Here is a 22947-nt window from a genome sequence, read left to right on the forward strand (position 1 = left end):
AAAACTTGATGTATGGGTGCCGCATGATTTGACGCAAAAAACCCTTCTACACCGAAACAACGCCTGCGATATGCTGCTGAAACGGAACGAATTCGACCCATTTTTGAAGCGGATGGTGACTGGCGACGAGAAATGGATCACATACGATAATATCAAGCGAAAACTGTCGTGCTCGAAGGCCGGTGAATCGTCCCAAGGGGCCGAGATTGACGGTCAGGAAGATTTTGCTGTGTGTTTGGTGGGATTGGAAGGGAATCATCCACTATGAGCTGCTCCCTCCCATATGGACAGACGATTAATTCTACCATCTACTGCGAACAACTGGACCGCTTGAAGCAGGCGATTGACCAGAAGCGTCCAGAATTGGCCAACAGGAAGGGAGTAGTGTTCCACCAGGACAACGCCAGACCACACAATTCGTTGATTACTCGTCAGAAGCTGCGAGAGCTCGGATGGGAGGTTTTTATCGCATCCACCATATAGCCCGAACATAGCGCCAATTGATTACTACCTGTTCCTGTCTATGGCGAACGCCCTTGGTGGTGTAAATTTGAACTTAAAAGAGGCTTGTGAAAAGTGGCTGACCGAATTCTTCGCTAATAAGAAGGGGGGCTTCTATGCTGGGTGTATTATGAACTAGATGACAACAGATTATCGAACGAAACGGCGCATATTTGAACTAAATCCGATCACTCTAACACTTTTTATAAATCATTGAATAAAGAGCAAAAAAGCAGAACGCCAACCTAAAACTTTTTTCTAGTCAATAAATTTTTAAAAAGCTTTTGTTTAAGTTTTTTTTATAATCTTCAGGTCTTCAAGTCTGATATTTGGGTTTTAATTCCGCTAAGATCGCTGCCCTACTTCTTTGCCGATATCTACTATAGCCTTCAATATTAATTTTTGCGCTTTAGATGTCAAGGAAATATTTACGAAATCCATAGATCACTACTTCCTGTGTAGTTAGATCTTTCTTGCGGTGTTTGCCTTATTGGAGAAAGAACTATGTTGGTCAAAAGTGTTTGTAATCGAGAAAGACTCAAGCTTTCTACTTAACTTAAATGATTTGGAATTGGTCCATCTTCTTTTGGATGCCTTAGCTTCTTCGTCATGGAATTTATTTTCTGATTGATAAAATGGAGAATAGACTAGTTAAAGACTCATTAAGTAAGCAATGAAATCTTCAAGATTTTTAGTTTTTTTTTTTTTTATTTTTTAATATTTTTTCTATTATTATTATTAGAGAGTTAGGAGAATATTTCATGGTGGTATCAAAACGCCCCCACTGAGGAACTGTTAGCGCTCTTGCTCTCCATTTCGTTCTGCATTTTTCTCTTTAGCGTAATACCTCTACAGTAGAGAGCCATATATGCTACTCAAAGAGATCACTTTAAATATATAGATAGATTAAATAAATCCAGCAAATAGATACTATCGTTCTTGAATACAGTGACAAACAGATTCTTGGACAGACGTAAGGATTGACCAGCATCAACATGAACACCTAATAATAGTGGCATTTAAGTCAAAGAAAAAAATCTCAAATGATATACTGAGTATAGTCTTATCACAAATTAGGGATCTTTCAGACCTGACAACTGCCAGTACTTGTACCTTCATATGGACCTACTGCTAAGTCTTTATTAAAAGTTATGTGGTCCTAGCTTCTTTCTTCCTATAAGACAAGTCTTTCTCTAATTTTAGCGGATTTGATTGGTTATTGCCCGATACATCAGCTGTTTAGAAACTTTTCGAAAGATGATGCGATAGAAATTTTTCCTTGCTTGAGTGTTCAGTTTTGACTCCTTGGTTTCGACTCTTAGTAATCAAACTGCACTGACTGGAACCGAAATCCAGTAAAAAATTTCTAACATATACTTTAAAAACATGAGTATTTATCTTAACTAGTCCGAAACTAGTAACAAAATGAACTTGAACAGGTCCCGAATTATATTTCTTATTAAAAATTGTTTCTATACGATTATAATATATTATTGGTAGTATATTGTAATATATCTAGAACTAATTTCGCGCTCTCAACCATATGAACTTTCCATATTCTGCTTCAACTCCCATAAAAAGCACATTGAAATGACAAATGAAAAATTCAAATACAATTTTGCATAAAGCGCAAACGCTTGCCAATCACTTCTCATAGCCAAATAGGATAGAAATAAAAACCATTATCGCAAATGTTATCTAGAAATTTCCAGCTGAAATAGGTTACTCATACGCCATGTGCAACTCCATGGAGAGCGATACAAAAGCCAAAAACGAGACAATATAACCATATTTCACTTGAATGCTGATGTGCGTGTGTATGTGTATGTGTAGGTGTATGTGTATGCGCTTGGAATGGCTATAGAAATACGTAAACAATGGCGCGTCATGTGGCAGGTGGCAGGTGTGGCAGCGCTATGTTTCTATGGAGCACGCCAATACTTTGTATGATATATAAATGCTTTTAACGCTAAGCTGCTTTTACTTTGGCACTGGCTGATATGCGCTGGGTGTAGCTGTTGGTGTGTGTGTTTCACAGACTTTTTAGATACTCCAACGAGCGTGTTGCCATTCTATGCTCTCATATTGCATTTACACGCATCGAGTGCGGTTTTTAGCGACAACGGGAAACTTTTCAATCAGATTTCCGTTTCCATCAATGCTTCCGTAACATCGCCAATTCACAATGCGTGCAGTGGAAAAAAAAGTAGAAACGAGAACGCAGCACGCACGTATTGAATATGCCGCATGCCACCGCATGTGGTTGAATTATTATTGCGATTGAGTATTGAATGCTTGAGCGGAAAGAGGCGTGTTGGTATCGCTTGAAATGCGTTTGAATCACACGTTAAGTAGCACACATAGTTTGGCTTCTATCCGGCTTGAATTTATTGCATTCATTGACACTGTTTGTCTGCTTTTCGCGCAGCTGGAAGTCGAATTTATTTTTGATCGGTGATCACATCGCTATCATAAGAAGCCTAAAATCCGTGTTGTCCATTCAGTATTCAGAGCCCAGTAAGGTCATAAACATGATTGGCTAAGATGCTCCTCTTCAACTCTCTAGAAAAAGATGGGTTCCTAGAGCCCGATGCTCTTTTCGTTCCATAGAAGATTTTTAAAGTCAAAACCCGTTGAGTAGTCAGAGTAAGGGAGAACCATGATTTGTTATTAAGGTTCTCTTTCGCAATATAGTTAAAGATCGGTTCCCAGAATCCGTTCCTCCTTCTTTCCGTAGAAGATTCTTTAAGTGAAATCCATTCAGTAGTCAGATACCGGTGATGTAAGAACATTATTTGTTAATATGTTCCTCTTCAGCTCTCTAGTAAAAGATCGGTTCGTAGAATCTGAGTCTCCTTTCATTCCATAGAAGATTCTTTAAGTGAAATCCATTCAGTAATCAGAGCCCGGTGAAATGAGAACCATGATTTGTTTATATGCTCCTATTCAGATCTCTAGCATAAGATCGGTTTCTAGATTTCAAGGCTCCTTTCATTCCATAGTAGATTCATCAGGTATAAGCTGATTCAAGTACTGCTGTTCAACAACTTCTTTAGCTAGAGTTACTTTGGAGCCAGAAGCTCTGATACAAGACCGAAGTTACCAAGATTCCGTTTTATTCTTGTAAGACTAAAGAGCGCAGTTCCTCGAAGTAAGATAGCTTGTAGTTATTTGAAAGAAGCCAGCGTTCTTCTCATGATGGTTCAACCGGAAGCAGTCGAAAGTGAATAAAAGAAGTATTATATCATGTATGGACCTTTTTTTGGAGGACAGAGTTGCCGAGCTGACACTTAAAGTTTCGATGTTTCGCCTTAAGCCGAACTTTAAAGATCTCAATATGTATCATCTTTCCAAGATCAAAAAAATGTCGTTCTAATAATTTCACGCTTCTCATATATAGCCTATCGTCTGTTTGAGTTCCAGATATGTGATATCTAAAGGAAGGTATCTTAGGTTCGGATTTGACTGTAACTTTTTCTATTGTTTTCACATGCCTTGCACACTTTCAAACTCACCGTTGTCTTCATATCATTTCTCTTTTGCAGAGCAAAGACCGTTCGGTATCTTCGGTGCGTGATCGAATTTACGATGATCCAGCATACACAGATGATATCAGTCACCTCGCGAATCCACTGAGACGCAACAGCTGCTCAGGTAAAACGGACGGTAAAACTAAGTCTTTTACTAGTGGTAATACGGCGACCAATTTGGCTGTCAGCGGCAGCAGCTCACTTGGAAAGCGAAGTAAAATATCCAAAGAATTTCTGCAGCAAAATAAATTACGCGACAGTAGCGCCACCTACGAGCGTGATGCGTCGAGCAGTTCCGACGAACCGCTACGTTCGGAGAGTCAATCCAAAAGCGGCGGTACGGCAAGTGTCGGACGACGTGGACGCAGTCTAGAACGCAGCGCAGCAGCAGCTGTGGAGGGAAAGAGCGGAGAGAAGAAGCGTGAGAAGCGCGAACGCAGCAATAAACAGAAAAGCAATACGAGTGCTGAAGGACTGGCACAACCAATAGATATGCAACAAAAACAAGACAGCTATACCGAAACCACCGCCACCGCGCGTTCATCAAGTAATCGTCGTTCGAAAACGCAATCAGCCATGATGACCAAACAGTATAGCGATGGCGCTGCCGCCGATTTACAATGGGCGGTCGAGCAGCAGCAGGCGCGCGATGAGATTGCATCGGTGCACAGCGGTGCGTCTGCGGCAAAGGCTGTAGCGCCAACAAGCGCCACAGGCGGTGGCAGTTCGAAAATGCAAATTGGACGGCGCTTCTTGCGCGGCGAAATCGGCATTAAGAGTTTCAATTACTACTTACTCAAGGAGGGTATTAAGAGCTCGAAACGCTTTGTGGAGAAGCAACGCAACTCATTCACCAGCGGCTTAGCGAGCGCGGCAAGTGGCAGCAAGAAGACGCACTCACGCAGCGAAGAGAATATCTATGAGGAGATTTTCTTCAAGGACGCGCCACCATCGGATGATGAACAGCAGCAGCAACAGCAACCACAACAACAGCCACCACCACCACCACTGCAGCAAAATCATGCACATACACAGCTGCAACAACAAACTCAACAACAACAACAACATGCACAACACGCCCAATCGCATGCAAGTAGAGGCGCCGAAACACCCATATCACAGTGCAGCGGCAGCGAGGAGGGACTCTACGCTGACTGCGAACTCTGTCTGCAGCAATGCACCAAAGAGAATTGCGAATATTGCTACACGCAGCAGGCGTCGGGTGGCGCGGACGAGCACACACACAGCGCAAGCAAAATACAGCGAGATATGGCCAAACCGTATGCTGTAGTGCCACTGCAACAACAACAACCGCATAATAAACTACCACAACAATTCGATGCTACCGCGCGCCCATTAATCACGCAAGCGCCAAGTGCCGCGTCCGCTGATTACAACAGCTCAAGCAGCAACGGCGGCATGGCTAGCGGGGCACAACTCCCTGCCGCGCACATACTCGAGTTCCAATCGTACAATCCGAATAATCCGGGCGTTTACAAAATAGAGACAACACCGGTGGCCATCACGGGTGAATACAATCCGATATTGCAATTTCAGCAATCCTCACCTTCGACAGGCACCGCAACAACAACAACACCCAGCATAGAGCTGCAACCTCTGGGTATAGCGGCGAATATGGCGCATCAACAACAACAACCACAATTGTTACAACAAGTGAGCTATCAGCCTGCCATGCATCAGCAGCAACAACAGCTACAACAACAGCATCACTTGAAACACTCAGCGCACAATTATGTACTGCAAACGGGCGGCGTTAGTGGCGCGCCACCGCATCATCATTACCACCAGTCACCGTCAGTTGCCACCAGCAGCGCCGGCATACTTATCACACAACAACGCGTACGCGGTGGCAGTCATCGTATGGGCAGTCACCAACAGCAACAACAACACTCGCATTACATGCTCACTTATCAAGCGCCCATAATGAACGCTGGACCGCCCATCTCTGGCGGTGGCGGCGGCATGCAACGCATGAACACCAAATCATCCTCGTCCAGCGATTCGCTGCAGCAACATCATCAACATTTGCATAAATACAACACCATGTCACGCCTCGAGGCGCAGCAAGTGCTGATGGGCGATCCCTTCTATGGCGGCGCCACTGTTGGACCGACGCATTCGCTTATGTTTGCTGCCAGCCGCCCCATCGGCGGTTCACAGATACTCGTGGATTCCTACGAATTGCCGCAAATGTATAAAAGCGACTCGCGCGCTTCCATACTGAGCGAGTACTCGTTGCGTAGCAGCGATAATTCGCATCGCTATAATCGCTTTCGTTACGCAGGCGGCGGTGGTGGCAGCTTCAGCGGTGTAGCTGGCGGTGGTGGGCAGGTGAGCGACTCCAGTTTGGGTGACTCACTTTTCTCCTGCACCTCCGCGCAGCGTCGCTACTTTGGCAGTTCGGAGAGTTGCCGCTTTGGCTTCGAGTGTCGGCGCTGCAGTTTGGATGGCGGCGAGAAATGCAGCTTCTCCGATACCTGCCGCTATGAGTGCCGCAACTGTGATTGCTCTTCCAGCTACTTCTCCTCGGACTTCGATGAAATGTATGGTAGTGTAGCGGGCGCTGGTGGTTCGGCAGCTGCTTTGGCGGCACAACGCAGCAGCGGCATACCGCGCAAAACCGCAGCAGGCACGCTACCCGCAAGCGCCGGCAATGCGGATTACGAGCGCAAGCAGGAACAACTCGATTTGAAGCAGAACAAATACGCGCAAGATTTTTTCAAGCATGTGAACGATGTGAAGCGCAGCATTTACCAATCGGAGATGCAACGCAATACAAGCGGCGCTGTTGAGTATGCGGTTAGCAGTAAGCGTGGTAATGCCAGTGAACGCGGTGCGGCGCCACAACTACAAGCACCCGACGCCAGTCCGCGTCGTCACGTCGTCAAAGAAGCGCCGGAAATAACTACACTACCTTTAACAAAAGAGCGTTCGCGCACACCGCGCGTCATAGCCGGTACGCATACAGATAGCTCGACTACGCCTACACCAGCGCCAAGAACTAGCTTACAGCAGGCGCAACCACAGCCAACACAACGCGTATCGCACCATGCCGCGGCCAACACCGCTTATGAGCGCCACAGTGAATATCCTTCTTTGGATCGCTTGGTGGCAAGCGCCACCGGCGCCATACCTAAAACAACAACTGTGTGTTTGCAAAGTGGGGGCAAGAGTAAAAATAATGCTACCAACACTTTGCCAGCGACCGGCGGTGGTGATATTAATAGCAATAGCGATCAACCGTTGCGCACCGAACGCCATAGTCCGCGTCACAGTCCAAAGCATTTGAAAATTACCGATCGCCCACTTGGTTTGACCGGCGCTTACGTACAAACAGCTGACGGCGACACGGTCAAGGCTAGCGCGCGCAGTACACGTGTCGCCGCAGAGGCGCTGACTAATAACAACAATAATAACGATATCACTGTAGCATTAGCCGATGCGAATCACAATGAAGCGTCGCCAACAACTTTATTGGGCGCCAGCACAGCTGGTAGCGCTGTTAGTGGCGTCAGCGGTGGCGGCTCAATGAAGCGTGAACCACGTTATCTCAGTGTCGAACACAATACCGGAAGCGCACCTACCGCGCATTCAAGTAAACGCCATCACCGCAGCTCTTCCGCCTCTAAGCAGGCCTCATTGTCTGCGACGCGCCGCAGCAAGGACATACCGGCGCCACCGCCGCCTTCGCCAGCCACCTACTCCGACTTGCAGGAATTGAAGGTGAACATCGAGAACGCATTGCAGCCACAGCAACAACAAGATGAGGGCGAACACAAAAAGTCATCTGCTGAACGGCGTAAGAAGAAGCATGCTCGAACAGATGGCGAACAACAACAAGCTAACACAACAAACGTCGAAGGTCAGTCGAAAAGTGAAAAAGAAAAAGATGTAACGCACCCACAATCATTGAAAACGAGTAAGGACGCGCCATTGGTGGTCGCAGCAGCAACACAGTTGAGTCCAAACAGAAGTGGCACCGCGAAGACGACAAAGTTAAAAGTTACCCCAACAACAATAACAAATAAAGCTGACAGCACTTTGAGTCAAGATTTATATGAGCGACCAGCTGCTGCATTGCTGGCAGCCGCAAAATCAACTGTGGCTACTGTGGCGGCTGTGGCAGGTGCTAATTGCATGCCAGATGCCGCAACGAAACTGCAAAAGCAGCAACATCAACAACAAGAGCGCTCACATGCCAAGCTAAACAATGCAAATTGCAATAGCAGAAATACTTCTGAGGCAGTCAAGCAACTGGAAATGTGCAACAGCGCACATGCCACAGATGATGATGATGTCTTTTATGATGCGCGCAGCGAAGATTCCGGTGGCACGGTGTCGAGCAGCTTGCTAAGGCGGCAAAAGGCAGCGGCACAGGCAGTAGCAACAACAGTTAGTAGCGGCAGCGAGCGACGCGGCAAGGTGAGTAAACGCAAATTGTATATATATTATATATATTTTACGTAGATGTGTGTGCTCTGTGCCACAAAACCCCGCTAGGCCGCAATGCATTGCGAAATTTCACTTAAACGCACAAATCTTAGCATACCTACAGGCGCCGCAGCACATGTTTGCACTCAACTACAACGCGTGCCTTTATTTGCATGGTTGCGCATAGCTCCAGCATAGTCTTAGTCGTCGTCGTCGTCATCTAACTTAGACGCTTGTCTAACTTTCATTGCACTCTCAGCTTGTGTTGCTATTGTTTTTGTTGCGCAGCGCTTTTTTTTTGTTTTATTTGTTTACATCCACGTTGTTATGCAGCGCAAGTTGTTAGCGCGTTGATTGTGCAACCAAAGTTCTGCCATTTTGTAAGTTTTCTGCGCTCTTTTACTGCGACTTTTTGTTTATTAGTTGAATCCGCATGCAGCGTCGTCTACCTTTAACTACCTAGTAGTAGTAGTTGTTGTTTCAAGCGCTGTCTGGATTTATTTCACTCAAGTCTCATGTCAAGCCATGTCTTTTTCGATTTTTTTTCATCTTCGCATTTTGACATCGAAAACTTGGTCCTGCGCTGCACGTGTTGACGCGCGCCCCCCGTTGTGCGGTGCGCGCGGCTTGCGTTGTGTGTGTGTCGACGTTGCATAATAATTTCGCTGTACATTTCATTGCATTGCATTGTTGGCATATTTCATTAATGAAACAATTTATATTAAATGAGTTGAAGCCTCAGAAGTCAAGTCAGCTGTCAGCAGGCTGGCAGCCTGGCAGGCAGGTAGAACAATGACACTGCTCCCTGGCGGCGACGTCGGCAGCTGTTCGTTTGTGGTTGTAAGCATAGGTATTTTAGGCATTTTGCATATCTTAGCTAATGTGGAGGTGAGTTGCATATACAAATGTCTGAATATGAGCGATTCGACCTCAAGAAATTGCTGCAATTACATAAATGCATATGAGTAGCTGTATACTGGGTGCGTCATCTATTGTGTGGATATGTGAACACGTGAAAAGTTTTAACAGTTATTAACAGAGTGTTTAAGCCTGTTTTGTTTATCTAAACTCTATACAAGTCTAACCTTAAATCACGTCGAAACTGAAACAATCCGCCTCGTCTTCATGATAAGCCATTTCTCACTGTCTAGACTGTAATGAAGTAGACCATGGTTAGATAAGGTTCGGTTCAATGGCTATTCCCCACCAGAGGAAACACACTTAGAGTGCTTCTGATGTCAGAAATTTACCCCCTCAATTAAGTTTAAGAATCGACAAAACGCCTAGAACGCCTAACAGAAAAGTGGGATCCCAGATCTAGCAAAAGCGGAGCATACCAAAATGAAATGTTGGGAAGATTCTACCTCATCCTTCTCCATGCAGCTTCTGCAGCTAGCGTCCGGTAAAATATGTAGTTTCCAATGACAATGTCCAGTTAGAATCCCTATGACTAAGGAAAGATTTACCTTACCGAGGGCGAATAGTTCCTTAGATCGTTACCTTGAGCCAGCAACAGAACAAGTGCTGGTGACCGTCCAGCACTTGCTCATTCCAACTAGGACCATCCATCCAGAAAATCACAAGAGGAGAGTGGTGTTCTTACTTGTTCCCATTCCACTGTGACTGAGACTGGCTTATCTAGACTAGTAAGGTGATCAGTCTTGCAATTTTCTGCGATTCCGCTATTACCAGGCACTCAAAGTAGTGTGATTGCGAAATGATCCGATGAAATTGATAGTGAAGACTGCCATTCTTTCACCATATTTAGGGAACAAAAATCCATTCGAGATCCATGTAACGACATTGTATGACCCAAAGTGACTGGTTTGTCCGTTTGAGTCAAAACCAACATCAAACTAATTTATTTTTCAAAAATTATTGAATCTTTACAACACCAGCCTTTCAGCCTTTTTGGATGTCAGTCGGTATTAATAGAACTATTATTTCAAAGTGATGTCGCTTTTAGAGAAGTAACTAAATGCAGGACCTCGAATTTGGTCCTCATTGATCACGTTTGAACTATGTAGGGTTGAACAACGGCAATTATCTGTGTTTGCATGGCCGTACTGTCCGGCCTGTATTGTAAGAAGTTGGTTGGTCTCAGCAATATACCCTTGCTGTTCCGCTTTTGCGAAACTGAGGTCAAGGTAGAATTCTCATTTGGTCATTTAGATAATGACTTGGCGTATTTGAGTTGGTCTTAACAGAGTTGTTGTGGTTTTTACCGAAGGGATAGACCAAGAAAGAATGTTTAATTGTAAAACCAAATGTTGGTCGAAAATATTTTCGACCATTAACTATAATTCCCCTTCGTCCCCAGCAAAAATCACCAAATATTTTCGAATTTCCGTGATGAAATTGATAAGACCTTTTGAACTGGTCACTATATTTAGTACTCCTATGAAAGTTAACTGAAGTACAAATTCCGCGAAACCCTTGCAGTATGATAGCAGCCTTCATATCACGAAATAGAAGAGACACAAAATAACAAACAAAGTGAAGACATATATTAAAAAATACTAAATGACATTTCCAACAAGTTAGCGATTACGGTAATATGTAAACAAACAAACGGCAACTCACGAATATTTAGCAAACAACAAGCGAAAAGTCAGTGAAACTGCGTAGAAGTTTCCCTCATAATCTCTGCGCGGAGTGACGCAGCAAGAATAAACCAATCAAAAGAATGTCAAGCATTGGATGTAGCTATGCGAAGTCGGCAAACTTAAACAAAAACGCCGCAGGAAAGGGATTCGGGAGAGAGGAAAAGTGGGAATAAAGAAAAGGATGGTGTGCAAACGAACGGCTGTGACAATGAATTTGAACTAAGCAACCCTGCGGCAGCAAACCAAGACACCTGCAAGAAGAGCGGACGGTGTGTAGATAAGTGAGTCACTCAAATCACAGCAGAGACAGTATTGTTCATACAAAATGCAAAGTTCGATGCGCCTTGTTTACAGACAAAGGCCTGTTTGGTACTGGCGGCGCTTACTTGTACGTTCGTCTCTCCGTTGTTTGACGGCGTCAGGTGAGCTCCTCCGCTTCTTTCTTCAGCGTATCGCCATCTGTGCGGCTGACAATGCCAATGCCCCAGACATTTTGCATTTCGACAGTCTCGAGTCAAAGTAAAAGTTTTTCAATTAATTGAGCAAATTTGCTTAATGTCATATTTCGCGGACGGAGGACAATGAAACAAACAGATTAGGTGGTAGTAATAACGGTAACAATGCCATTCGTGAGGTGAACAAACTGTCGGCCATGTTGAGGAAGTAACGGCCACCTTATAGTTGTTGGCAATACTTAAGACTTCTACGAAACGCAGTTAGTGTAAAGAAAATGTCAGATTTTGTGTTGGAGAATAGTTGTGAGTAAAGTATTATTTATGAGGGTCGGCTTAGTAGGAACAATAACGTCGCAATAGTTTGTTAAGCCGTAGTTGAGTGACCTGGGCAAGGGAGTGTTTGAGTCTTTATGACAAAGTTTGGTTCTTTCTAATAGATGGTGGAGGTAGAAAAATCTTCTCAGGCGCCGTCAAGATCGATGAGAATTTGGAACTCAAACTATATGTGTGGTCTAGTCAAAAAGTATTTGTATCCCCTCTCAATAAAATTAGTTCAGCAGAAGATATTCAAAGAGCTTGATTGAAATCAAAATCAAGCTATAGTCTTGTTCTATATATAGTTAATGGTTCCTTCTTTCATAGTTCGAGTTCTTTCCTAAAGAGCTCCCTTCAAGAAACAGACAGAATAGGACACATATCGTTAATGAGGCCCAATACTGAATTCTTGTAGTCGTAAAGACTTTTCAGGAGTGGATATCCTAAATGTATCCGTGGATTGTCTTAATTGTCAAGCCGTGTCTACACTTAAGTTTCTTTGGATACTCAGGTCCCAACATTATACATGAGAGATAATTTAAGCTCGACCTAGCAGGATTCGGAGTTTGAACAGAGTTGGTTTGAGAATATTTCAATCAAGGGTTCGATACAATTCAATGCAAGCTTTAGTAGATCCAACGGAACCACCATCCCTCTAGTAATAAGCCGTAGCTAGCTGAAAATTCCACTCGCGGACCTCCTTCATTCAAGGCCGTACTCTAAATTCAAGTCATTGCGAGTCTATGTCATCTAGCTAGTATGGTCTACTTTCGAGAAGTTTACTGTAATTAAAACATGAAGGCTAGAGCCTTGAACTTCTCTACCATTGCCGAGTTGAATTGTGTCACTCAATCTCACTTATCATTTGAAACTTTAACCGTTTTCAAATCTCATACCCATTTACATAAATGCCTATTAACAGTTTTTAATCAAATTCGAACGAGTGCATAGCACACAATAAAACGTATCACTCCTTACAGGCAACGACGAGCCCGGAATTCAACCGGGAGCAACGCAAAGCAACTGAAGAAGAAGAGGAAGACGAAGCAAAGGCCGGAGAAGGGCCAACGTATGAACACATAGCCAGCGGCAGCGACATTAAATTGGACACGGACATGGCTGGCGCAGTGCAGTCGGTCGCTGCGAATGACGAGGCCAACGCGACCGCAGTACAAACGAAATCCAAGGACACGCTGACGGCTAACAGTGAGAGCGTAAAAACTGAACGAACGAAAAGCGCAACGAGCAACAGCAAAAGCAACAACAACAAAACAACAACTAGCAGTGGAGCTGCCAAAAGTGCAGCCGCACAAGCAGAAACACCAAATGTGACAAATGTTGCTGCAATCGGAGCAACAGGGTACTCGGCGATGGCATTGAACCTGGGCGGCGAGGCAAATGCGGAAGCGACAGTGGCAGCAACAACACTGCCAGCAAGTGAGCAACGACGCAAAGATGTGGGCGGCAGTGGCACTAACGAAGGTGGTGGCAGCGGCGTCAGCGTCAGCACCAGCAGCGGTCATCACAGTCGGCGAGAGAAGAAACGACGCGGCGCCACCAGCAGCAGCAGCCGAGAATCATCCGGCAGACCGCATAAAGCAGCCAGCATTCCGGCAATGACTATAAGTTGCGATACATGTTGCCAGATGGAATGTGAACAATACCAACAGCAACAGCAACAACAACAGCAAACACTGTACTCACAAGCCAGTCAACGCCGTCATGAGTCGCGTGCCGAAACGAAAACCAAAACAAGCAAAGCCGAAAGAGCGAACAAAATAAAAGACGAAAAGTGTAGAGAGCGCGCTGAGGCAACAAAAACAAAAGCTAACGACGATACAGCCAACACGCTAACGGAGCGTAAGCTGGAGCAAGCAACAATTGTGACTACAACAACAACGGCGCTGAGCGCTACAGCAAGTGAACCAGTTGGGAAAGAGCGTGCAGACTCGCCGTCATCAGCGACATGCGCAACAGCTATGTTGACACGCGCGAGAGTAGTGGCCGCCACCGCCGCCGTCGCCGCAACAGCGGAAGAAGCACAAGATACACAGCCAACTGTAGTGGATGTTGCTGCTATGGCAACAACAGCAACAAAAATAAGCACCATAAATACTACGAGTAACACAGCCATAGACCAGGCAACAATAATAGCTGTTGAATTTGGCGCGCAAAGTGACAGCAACAATGTTGCTAGTACGCAAAATGTTGCTGAGCATATTGCTAACAGCGCTGTTGATAATACAGAGCAGTCGGTTAATAAATGTGCACAGAATCAGGCTGCAGCAGATGAAGAACTGTCTGAAGTATCCAGCGCAACAACAACAACAGCGACAACAACAAATGCCACCATCATTATAACACCAGCTGAGGCCACAGCAACAACGCTAACAGAAACAACAGTCGCTATTGTGGATACCAACGACGCCACAGTGGTTGTCAAACTGTTAACAGCATCAACAACGTCAACAACAACAACACCGACAGCCGAGTTAACAGCGCCAGCAACATTAACAACGGCAACGCCAACGCTGACAGTGACGTCAACAGCGCTAGCTAGCGCAGCCAACGCAACAACTTCGCCAGCCACCAGTGCGGCCAACTCGACGGTCAGTTGTATTTCGGATATCGCAGGTGTCACTACGCCTTCGTACAGGTATGTCGCAAGCGCGCGCGTTTCACCATTTCACATTTACAGTTTGTTTTGTCAGTTTTTACATTTGAAGAAAGAAAAAAAAAACAACAACAACAAAAAAGTGAAGCAAAGCACCTTCGCACCGAAAAAAGAAAATTGCAAATTTTCGCACATTTATTATAAGCCCGGTTGTGCTCTGCGGTGCGGTGCTATGTCATGCTATGTGCTTGTCTTTGTTTGTGTGTGTGATTGTGAAGCAAAACGTTGTAGTAGGTGATAATAAATTGCCAACGAGCGCAATAAGAAATTTGTATTTTATAAAAAATTTTCTTTGTGCAACAACAACAACAACAGCAAAAATATTAGTTCGCTTTGAAAAACGGTGTAGTGCTCGCGCGTTTAATATGTCGCAGCAATATTTTGTTGCTGTTGCACTTGTTATTGTATTTTTTTTTGTTGTATTGCCTGCATTGACGCTGTCTTGGAGCTATTGCTTGCAACAACGCCAACGTCGATTTGCGGCCATTAATTGTTGCCGCTTATTTGGATTTTTTCATGTTTTTGTTTTTCTTGTAAAAAGTCGTCGCAAAAACGTGTGCACCGCATATATTGGCCATTTGAGCGGGCAAAATGTTGTGGCAAGTGTTGTAGCTGGCATTTGACTTTTCCTATTGTTTTTGTATTTTCCGTTTTTCTATGTTTTTTGTTTTTTTTTTTTCACTGAATCCAAGCCATTGCATTTGCTGCGGGCTTGTGGCCGGTTCTGTCTTCGCCTATCTACGCTTAAGCTGATTTCCTTGTTTTACTTGTGATTCGTGGTTCAGGCGACACGCAACATGTTCCTCGGTGCGCGAGCTCTTAAAAGTATTGTGGCGGCCAGCTAAAAGCCGATTTGACATTTTACGCACCATCTATGTATGTGAGTGAGTGCCGAACGACATAAGCGTACGCATGTTTTAGCTACCGTTAGTTTTTCTTGTTGTTAGTATTGATGTTTATTGTTGGTGCAACAAAATAAGCTCAATCGGGGGGAAGTTGAAGGCCTTGTGGCCTCGAGTGTCCTTCTGTGGCGACACTTACATATGTGGTTGTGTGTGTGCAATAATATTTTCAATACAAATATTGAAATGAAGTGTTAAAATATAAATTATTATTATGAGAAATTTAAATAAATTAAATAAAAATTGTTAAAACAAAAAATAATTTATAAAAAAAGGAAAATAAAAAAATAAATAAAATAATTAAAAAAAATGTAAGAGAAAAATATATACAAATAAATAATAAGACACCAATATATATATAGACCAAATAAAAAAAAAAAAATTTCATAAATTTAAATTTTAAATAAAAAAAATTAAATAAAATTTTTACAGAAAAAAATAACAAAAGCAATAAATAAAAAAATACTAATTCAATTCTAACGTACTCAAATTTAATTAAAATAAATTTAAACAAATTATTAATATTAAAATAAGCGAATAAAACAATCGTTAAATCATTGATAGACAATTCAACTTGATTAACATTCATAAGTGCTTCATTTAAATTGAACTAATTGGCATTAATTTCAATTAAAATTGATTTAAATTGGTAAAAATAAATAAAATATTATGATAAAATAAATAATTCCAAAATTACATAATTCAATATTTAATAATTTAATTAGAAAATATTAATTTCAAAAAATTCTATACTAATTTACAAATTAGTAATGCACTATTCAGCTCAATTTACATTAATTATTTAATATTTTTTTGTTTCTTCAAAACTAAAAAACCTAGTTATTTATAATTAAGTAGCACCTGTGTGATTTGAGTGCAACGTGTACCACTCACTGCTCATATGTTCAAACTATCGAACACAAAGAGTCCAACTATAAATGAAGTCTTGCTACGGCTTTAAGCTCATGTATAGCAATAACAAAGCATTCGACATACAGTTGCACTTACCTAACTCGAATCAGCACAATCCACAAAAAACTTCGAATTAGAGAAATTGTATGAAATTTGACTTCCATTGCCATTTAAAGAGTACAATTTAGAACTTCGAGTTATATATGTAAGTTCGGTTTATGGAAGTTCAATTGTATTTAATAGATAAAAGCAACCAATGGCATCCTTGATTTGAAGGATATAATCAAAGCAAACAACAACAATCGTAGTCGAATCATTATTGAACACCAAAATGCTGATTTTTCGTTGAACTGTATATTCGAAATGAATTTTCGAATAATTAAATATAAAATTAGAAAGAAAGAAATCAAAGCAGATAAAATTTAGTTCTACAGACTTAAAAAATTTCCCGTTTTTTTTTAATTAAACCAAACTTAAATGATATTTATGCATTTAAATTCGATACATATTTCACTAATGCCTTTGCTCTTATACTATTAATTTCTTTAGGAAAAAATTTCAAACATGTGGCAAGTTTTCCAAAAATACTTCTTTCATTAATATTTCAAAAATTTCCTCCGTACCATTATAAATATTCCATCCATTTTAAAATTCCTTGCACTGTTTAAAAAAATTAAAAATGTGGCAACACTGTGTAAAAATACAAAATAATAAACTTCTTAAACCATTTTAGTTTGTTGTTAATATTGCTAGAACTTATATCAAGTCGATTTTTGGACTGAACATTTACAAAAAGGTAGTAACGAAAGCAGAAAATTTACTATATATTACAAATTGCATGTTTCTTAAGCGTCTTCAGTTTATTGCGAATCTGAATGTTATATTCTTTTTTATTTTTTCTTTTATTTTTTTACTTAAGTGGAAGTCTTACAACTTTTATTGAAGTCATGTAATTTTTTTATTTTATTTCTTTTTCTTCGTATCACATCTAATTAAGTTGAGATTTAAATTGATCAAATTAGATGAAAACGAAATTAACGAAAGATAATTATACTTAATGAAATAAAATGAGTTCAATTAAACGTAATTTACAGATTAAAAAGAATTAGATTAATTTTATGAAATTCACAAACAATTTTAATTAATTTTAATTAAGCCAAATTAATTGTTACATTAAAATTTTTATTGAGAATTAATTTTTATTTTAATTAATTTTAATTAAGCCAAATTAATGGATCCATTAAAATTTTTATTGAGAATTAATTTTTATTTTAATTAATTTTAATTAAGCCAAATTAATTGATACATTAAAATTTTTATTGAGAATTAATTTTTATTTTAATTAATTTTAATTAAGCCAAATTAATTGATCCATTAAAATTTTTATTGAGAACGATTTTTTACTTCCGGCTACTCGATAACCGATCAGCCGTTATACTTTTTGTTTTTGTTTTTCATAAGATGTAAGTTTCATCAGATGATTAATATTTTTTTTAGCAGCGACTTCTACAATAGCTTTCATCCAATTTGCATTTGATTTAATTTTTTCGATTGCTTTGATCGTTTAAAATTCAAATAAAAATAAATGTAGATTTTATTTTGTATGGTAAATCGATCTTAATAAGCGTAATAGACCAGAGACCGGTTAATTAATCAATTAGCTCATGTGTATAAACGCTATAACAAAGCACAGCATAAACCATAAGAAAGAGTAATTTAAACAAATAATAATTGTTATTGTATTTAAACATTTTATTTTAGAACAATTTAAACTTCTCAAATTAAATTGAATCTAATTGAATTGAATCAAAATTAATTTAATTAAAATAACTTATTAATTGTTTAATTAATTTTAATTACAGTAAATTAAATTTTTAAAACAAATTGAATTTAATAGAGTAAATTTTAATTATTTTACACAACATATAAAGTAAAATAAAATCTTAATTAGTTAAAACAAAATAATTTTCATTAAATTAGTATAAAATATACTAAATTAAATTACACAAAAATAAATGACAAAAAATATTAAATAAAAAAAACTTTTACATACAATTTAATTAAATTAAACAGAAATGCCGAGCACAAATTCCAAATTAAAATCATATTATTAATCTCCCATTGCCTTCGTTAGACTATTGCGTCGTCGGTTGTGCCGTTTGAAATCGTTTCAGTGTTAAAGTGTGTGTGCGGGCACACATACAGGCTCAACAGTCAGTAGCCTAAATCCCTCAAACACAGATATGTGTACATACATATATGAATTTATATATATAATAGCAACTGTAATTCAATCGACACCACTCGTGCACCATTTTTACGATTTACTTATTTTGCTTTTTTTATTTCTTACGCATATCAATCAAACATGTCAAAAACGTATTTATTTTTATTTAGTGAAAATTCAACGATAAAACTGCGTACGAAGTGAGTTCAAGTGGATATAAATATGTATTTGTATATAACATATATGTATATATATAATAAGTATATATGTGAGAGTGCTTGTGTGCGTGGTTGCTGCTAAACGCTTCCGCATAATTACACGAAGTGTGTGCTAAAGAAAAAAATCGAAAATAATAATAAATGCTCTCAATAAAATAGTCGCATATGCCAGAAATTAATACAATACAATTATCCGTTAAAAACTGTGAAATTAAAAGAATTAGTAGAAGAAAAGTCGCAAGAAGGCAAAATTCAAGTTAATTAAAGAATAAAAGCGCAAAGAAGTCACCATAGCGATAGCGCTAGGAAGCGATAAAAGTGAAAAGCGTTTTGCAGCACAATACAATACAAAAGCAGAAGATTAATAAGCAGCAAAAAAATTAAATAAGTATTGCAACAACAACAAGTGCTTGTGGAAGGAGTAGAAGCAGCTCAGCTCTGCACACTGCAAGCGTTTTCAAGGAAGTGGAATTTACGCTTCCGGCACGTACGTAGCTTCTTACATTTTTCTTTCATATTGAGTGTGTTAGTGTGTGTGTGTGTGTGTTTATACAAAACATTCTCCAAGGAAATCGCTGCTGAATGCAGCACCAATGCACATACACATGATGTATATAATGCAAGCATAGCTCGGCTGAGCGCGTTTATTCACGTGACTGCGGTGTTAATATTAGAATTGTGTGTGTGTGTGTGTGTGTGCCTTGTTATTTTTACTATGCGAAAACTGTGTCACATGCGGTAATTATGAAGTACCGTTGCAGCTATTTCAATATCCTGACTACTAAGCACACTCATACATAACGGGTGATTTTTTTGAGGTTAGGATTTTCATGCATTAGTATTTGACAGATCACGTGGGATTTCAGACATGGTGTCAAAGAGAAAGATGCTCAGTATGCTTTGACATTTCATCATGAATAGACTTACTAACGAGCTAACGTCGAATTTTCAGTGAATGGGCCCTAGAAAAGTTGGCAGAAAATCCGCTTTTTTATCGACAAATTTTGTTCAGCGATGAGGCTCATTTCTGGTTGAATGGCTACGTAAATAAGCAAAATTGCCGCATTTGGGGTGAAGAGCAACCAGAAGCCGTTCAAGAACTGCCCATGCATCCCGAAAAATGCACTGTTTGGTGTGGTTTGTACGCTGGTGGAATCATTGGACCGTATTTTTTCAAAGATGCTGTTGGACGCAACGTTACGGTGAATGGCGATCGCTATCGTTCGATGCTAACAAACTTTTTGTTGCCAAAAATGGAAGAACTGAACTTGGTTGACATGTGGTTTCAACAAGATGGCGCTACATGCCACACAGCTCGCGATTCTATGGCCATTTTGAGGGAAAACTTCGGAGAACAATTCATCTCAAGAAATGGACCCGTAAGTTGGCCACCAAGATCATGCGATTTAACGCCTTTAGACTATTTTTTGTGGGGCTACGTCAAGTCTAAAGTCTACAGAAATAAGCCAGCAACTATTCCAGCTTTGGAAGACAACATTTCCGAAGAAATTCGGGCTATTCCGGCCGAAATGCTCGAAAAAGTTGCCCAAAATTGGACTTTCCGAATGGACCACCTAAGACGCAGCCGCGGTCAACATTTAAATGAAATTATCTTCAAAAAGTAAATGTCATGAACCATGAACCGTTTTTTTTTTTTTTAAAGTTATCAAGCTCTTAAAAAATCACCCTTTATATACATACTTATGTACCTTCATACAAACACATACTTTTGTATGACAGCTGGTGTTTTAATAATCTCTTATACTTATTACTGAAGAGACTTTCTAAAATGATTTTACTTAAATCCTGTCACATATACATACATACATGCATACATACATCATATGATATATGCACTTGCATACATATGCACATATGTGTATGCTCTCGTGTTCTCTCGCATTCCTTAAGTTTGACTTGCACTTAAGAAATTTGCCGTAGTTCACCTAGTACTCTAAACTGTAACTTAGACTCGCATATGGATATTTGCCTCGCAGTTGTGCATACATTGACACTACTTCAGAAAAGTGTTGACGCCAGCAATTGGTCATTGACCCACTGAGCACTGTGTGCACGCTGACACCTACTTAATTTGTAATTGTAACTGCGTAATTAATTAAATATATATATACATATATATGTATGTAATTATAATTTGTTTAAGTCTAAAAGTTGTTAAAATTGATCTAGATTTCTCGGGATCGAAAAGTGTAAATATCAGTATTTACGGTTATTGTTGATTTTTAGTGAAAATTAATGCAGTTCAAATCTGAAGACTTCTTGAAACCCCCAAAATTCGTTCACTAAACACATTTTTTAACAAAATTTAGAATGGACTGCTTTAATTCGAGTGCTTCAAATGCTTCTGCCATAGTTTAAAAATCGATTTGTAGAATGGGCAAAGCTACATATTATAACGGTAAAAGATTCCTCCGAAAGTATTAGAATTCCATTGTAAAAAAATATTTGTTCTTTCTACAGAATTTTCATTTCGAAAATCTTGGAACTCGTGAAATTTAAGAAAGCATTTTTAATCCTTCTTATTAGAGTGTTAGTTTCTGAGCAGAATATAACGGCAAGTGAACCAAATAAACATATATAAAATCAATTGATTTGTAAAATACTAAACTGACTGAAAATTCGCCGATTTGATAGATATTTAGGCTGGTTTCTAGCCACATATGTCTTTCAAGCCGGTATCTTTGCTGTAAAACAAAATGTTTTTTATTTTAATTTATTTTCTAATAGATGAGACCTCCTTTATAGTCAGTTGCTAATGTTATGTCGATCTATTATCATATCTGAGTACAATCGGAAAGTCTCGATAAGCTATGCATATAGGATAGATTCAGGATTCAACATCGCAACTCTAGAAACACATCATTTTGTTCTTCGAAACTTTCCAGAAGTTGCTTGACATATTCTCTTAAAAAACGTTTCGTATCCACAAATGCATCTTTGTTTATTTTACATTAGACCCAGTAAGACTTGAATTCACACAGGCATATAGAAATACCTGAAGATACATATAGTATGTGTTCATATACAGTGTCGGACAAAACTCATTGGACTAAATCGAGTCTCAGACATATTCTGTCATAACTTTTTACATGGATGCATTAGAAGAATAATTTTTTTTTTGCAAAAGAAAGGTCGCATATTCTATATTAAGAAACAATTCAATTTTATTTTTAAACTTTTATGTACAATTTATAACTTATAACAGAAGGGGAAAAAGTAAAAAAATCCTCGCGACATAACTCATTGGACTTTAGCTGAATATGAAAATAAATTCGTTTTAAATTAATATTTTATTGGGAAGAAATTATTTTTAATGATTGCAGCACATATTTTAGGCATAGATGAAATTAAATTAATGATATATGTATCATTTATTCCATTCAAGGCTTGTTTCAGGGCATCAAAAAGCTTGTTTTTATCACCGTGGACCTGTTCTCTATTAATCTGCGTGTTGACAACTTTCCATAAGTTTTCAATCGGGTTTATATCAGGAGACTGGGCGGGCCATCTCATAACACAAACTTGTTCTTCCAAAAGCCAATCCTTCACAACTTTTGACGTGTGTTTGGGGTCATTATCATGTTGGAACTGCCAATCAGGCGGCATTTTTTGGATAGCGTGGGGTAACATTTGTTTTTGCAGTATATTTTTATATTAGAACCTATCCATGTTCTCTTCTATTTTGAAAATAGGTCCTACTCCCTGCCAGAGAAGCATCCCCACACCATTATGTTACCCACACCCCATACCATGCCTTACGGTACCCTGCAAGTATCGACGGTCTAAACGCTTTCCTGTTGGTCTTCGTACACGTGTCATTCCATCTGAGTTCTGCAAATTAGATTTGGACTCATCTGAAAACAATACTGACTTCCATTGCTCTTCAATGAAGACAACCCTTAAAGCTAGCAGGAAGTATGAAAATTACTCTGTTAAGCTTCTAGTTAGGAACGTCTCTACTTTGCTCTAAACTATGTATCTGGATATATTAATCACACACAGTTTGCTTTAATATGTCAATAATAGCACTATTTTATTTTTTATTGGATCCATATAATATTCCCTGGTTACTGAAAGATAGAAAGCATCTACATACATACCAATCGAAATATATCAGAGTATAGATTCTAGTTT

At 39.8% G+C, this 22947-nt stretch overlaps 1 protein-coding gene across 1 annotated transcript in view; it reads left to right on the forward strand.

Annotated features, from left to right (window-relative positions):
• LOC105211052 (uncharacterized) overlaps window positions 1-22947 on the forward strand; it is a 319612-nt gene that overhangs the window by 37783 nt on the left and 258882 nt on the right. Inside the window, exons 3-4 of the mRNA XM_011182319.3 lie at window positions 4047-8474; window positions 12840-14515. Coding sequence (XP_011180621.3) covers window positions 4047-8474; window positions 12840-14515 — 6104 coding nt within the window. The remainder of the gene's footprint in view (window positions 1-4046; window positions 8475-12839; window positions 14516-22947) is intronic.

Source organism: Zeugodacus cucurbitae, chromosome 4, assembly GCF_028554725.1.
Source record: "Zeugodacus cucurbitae isolate PBARC_wt_2022May chromosome 4, idZeuCucr1.2, whole genome shotgun sequence".
NCBI classification, from domain to species: Eukaryota; Metazoa; Arthropoda; class Insecta; order Diptera; family Tephritidae; genus Zeugodacus; species Zeugodacus cucurbitae.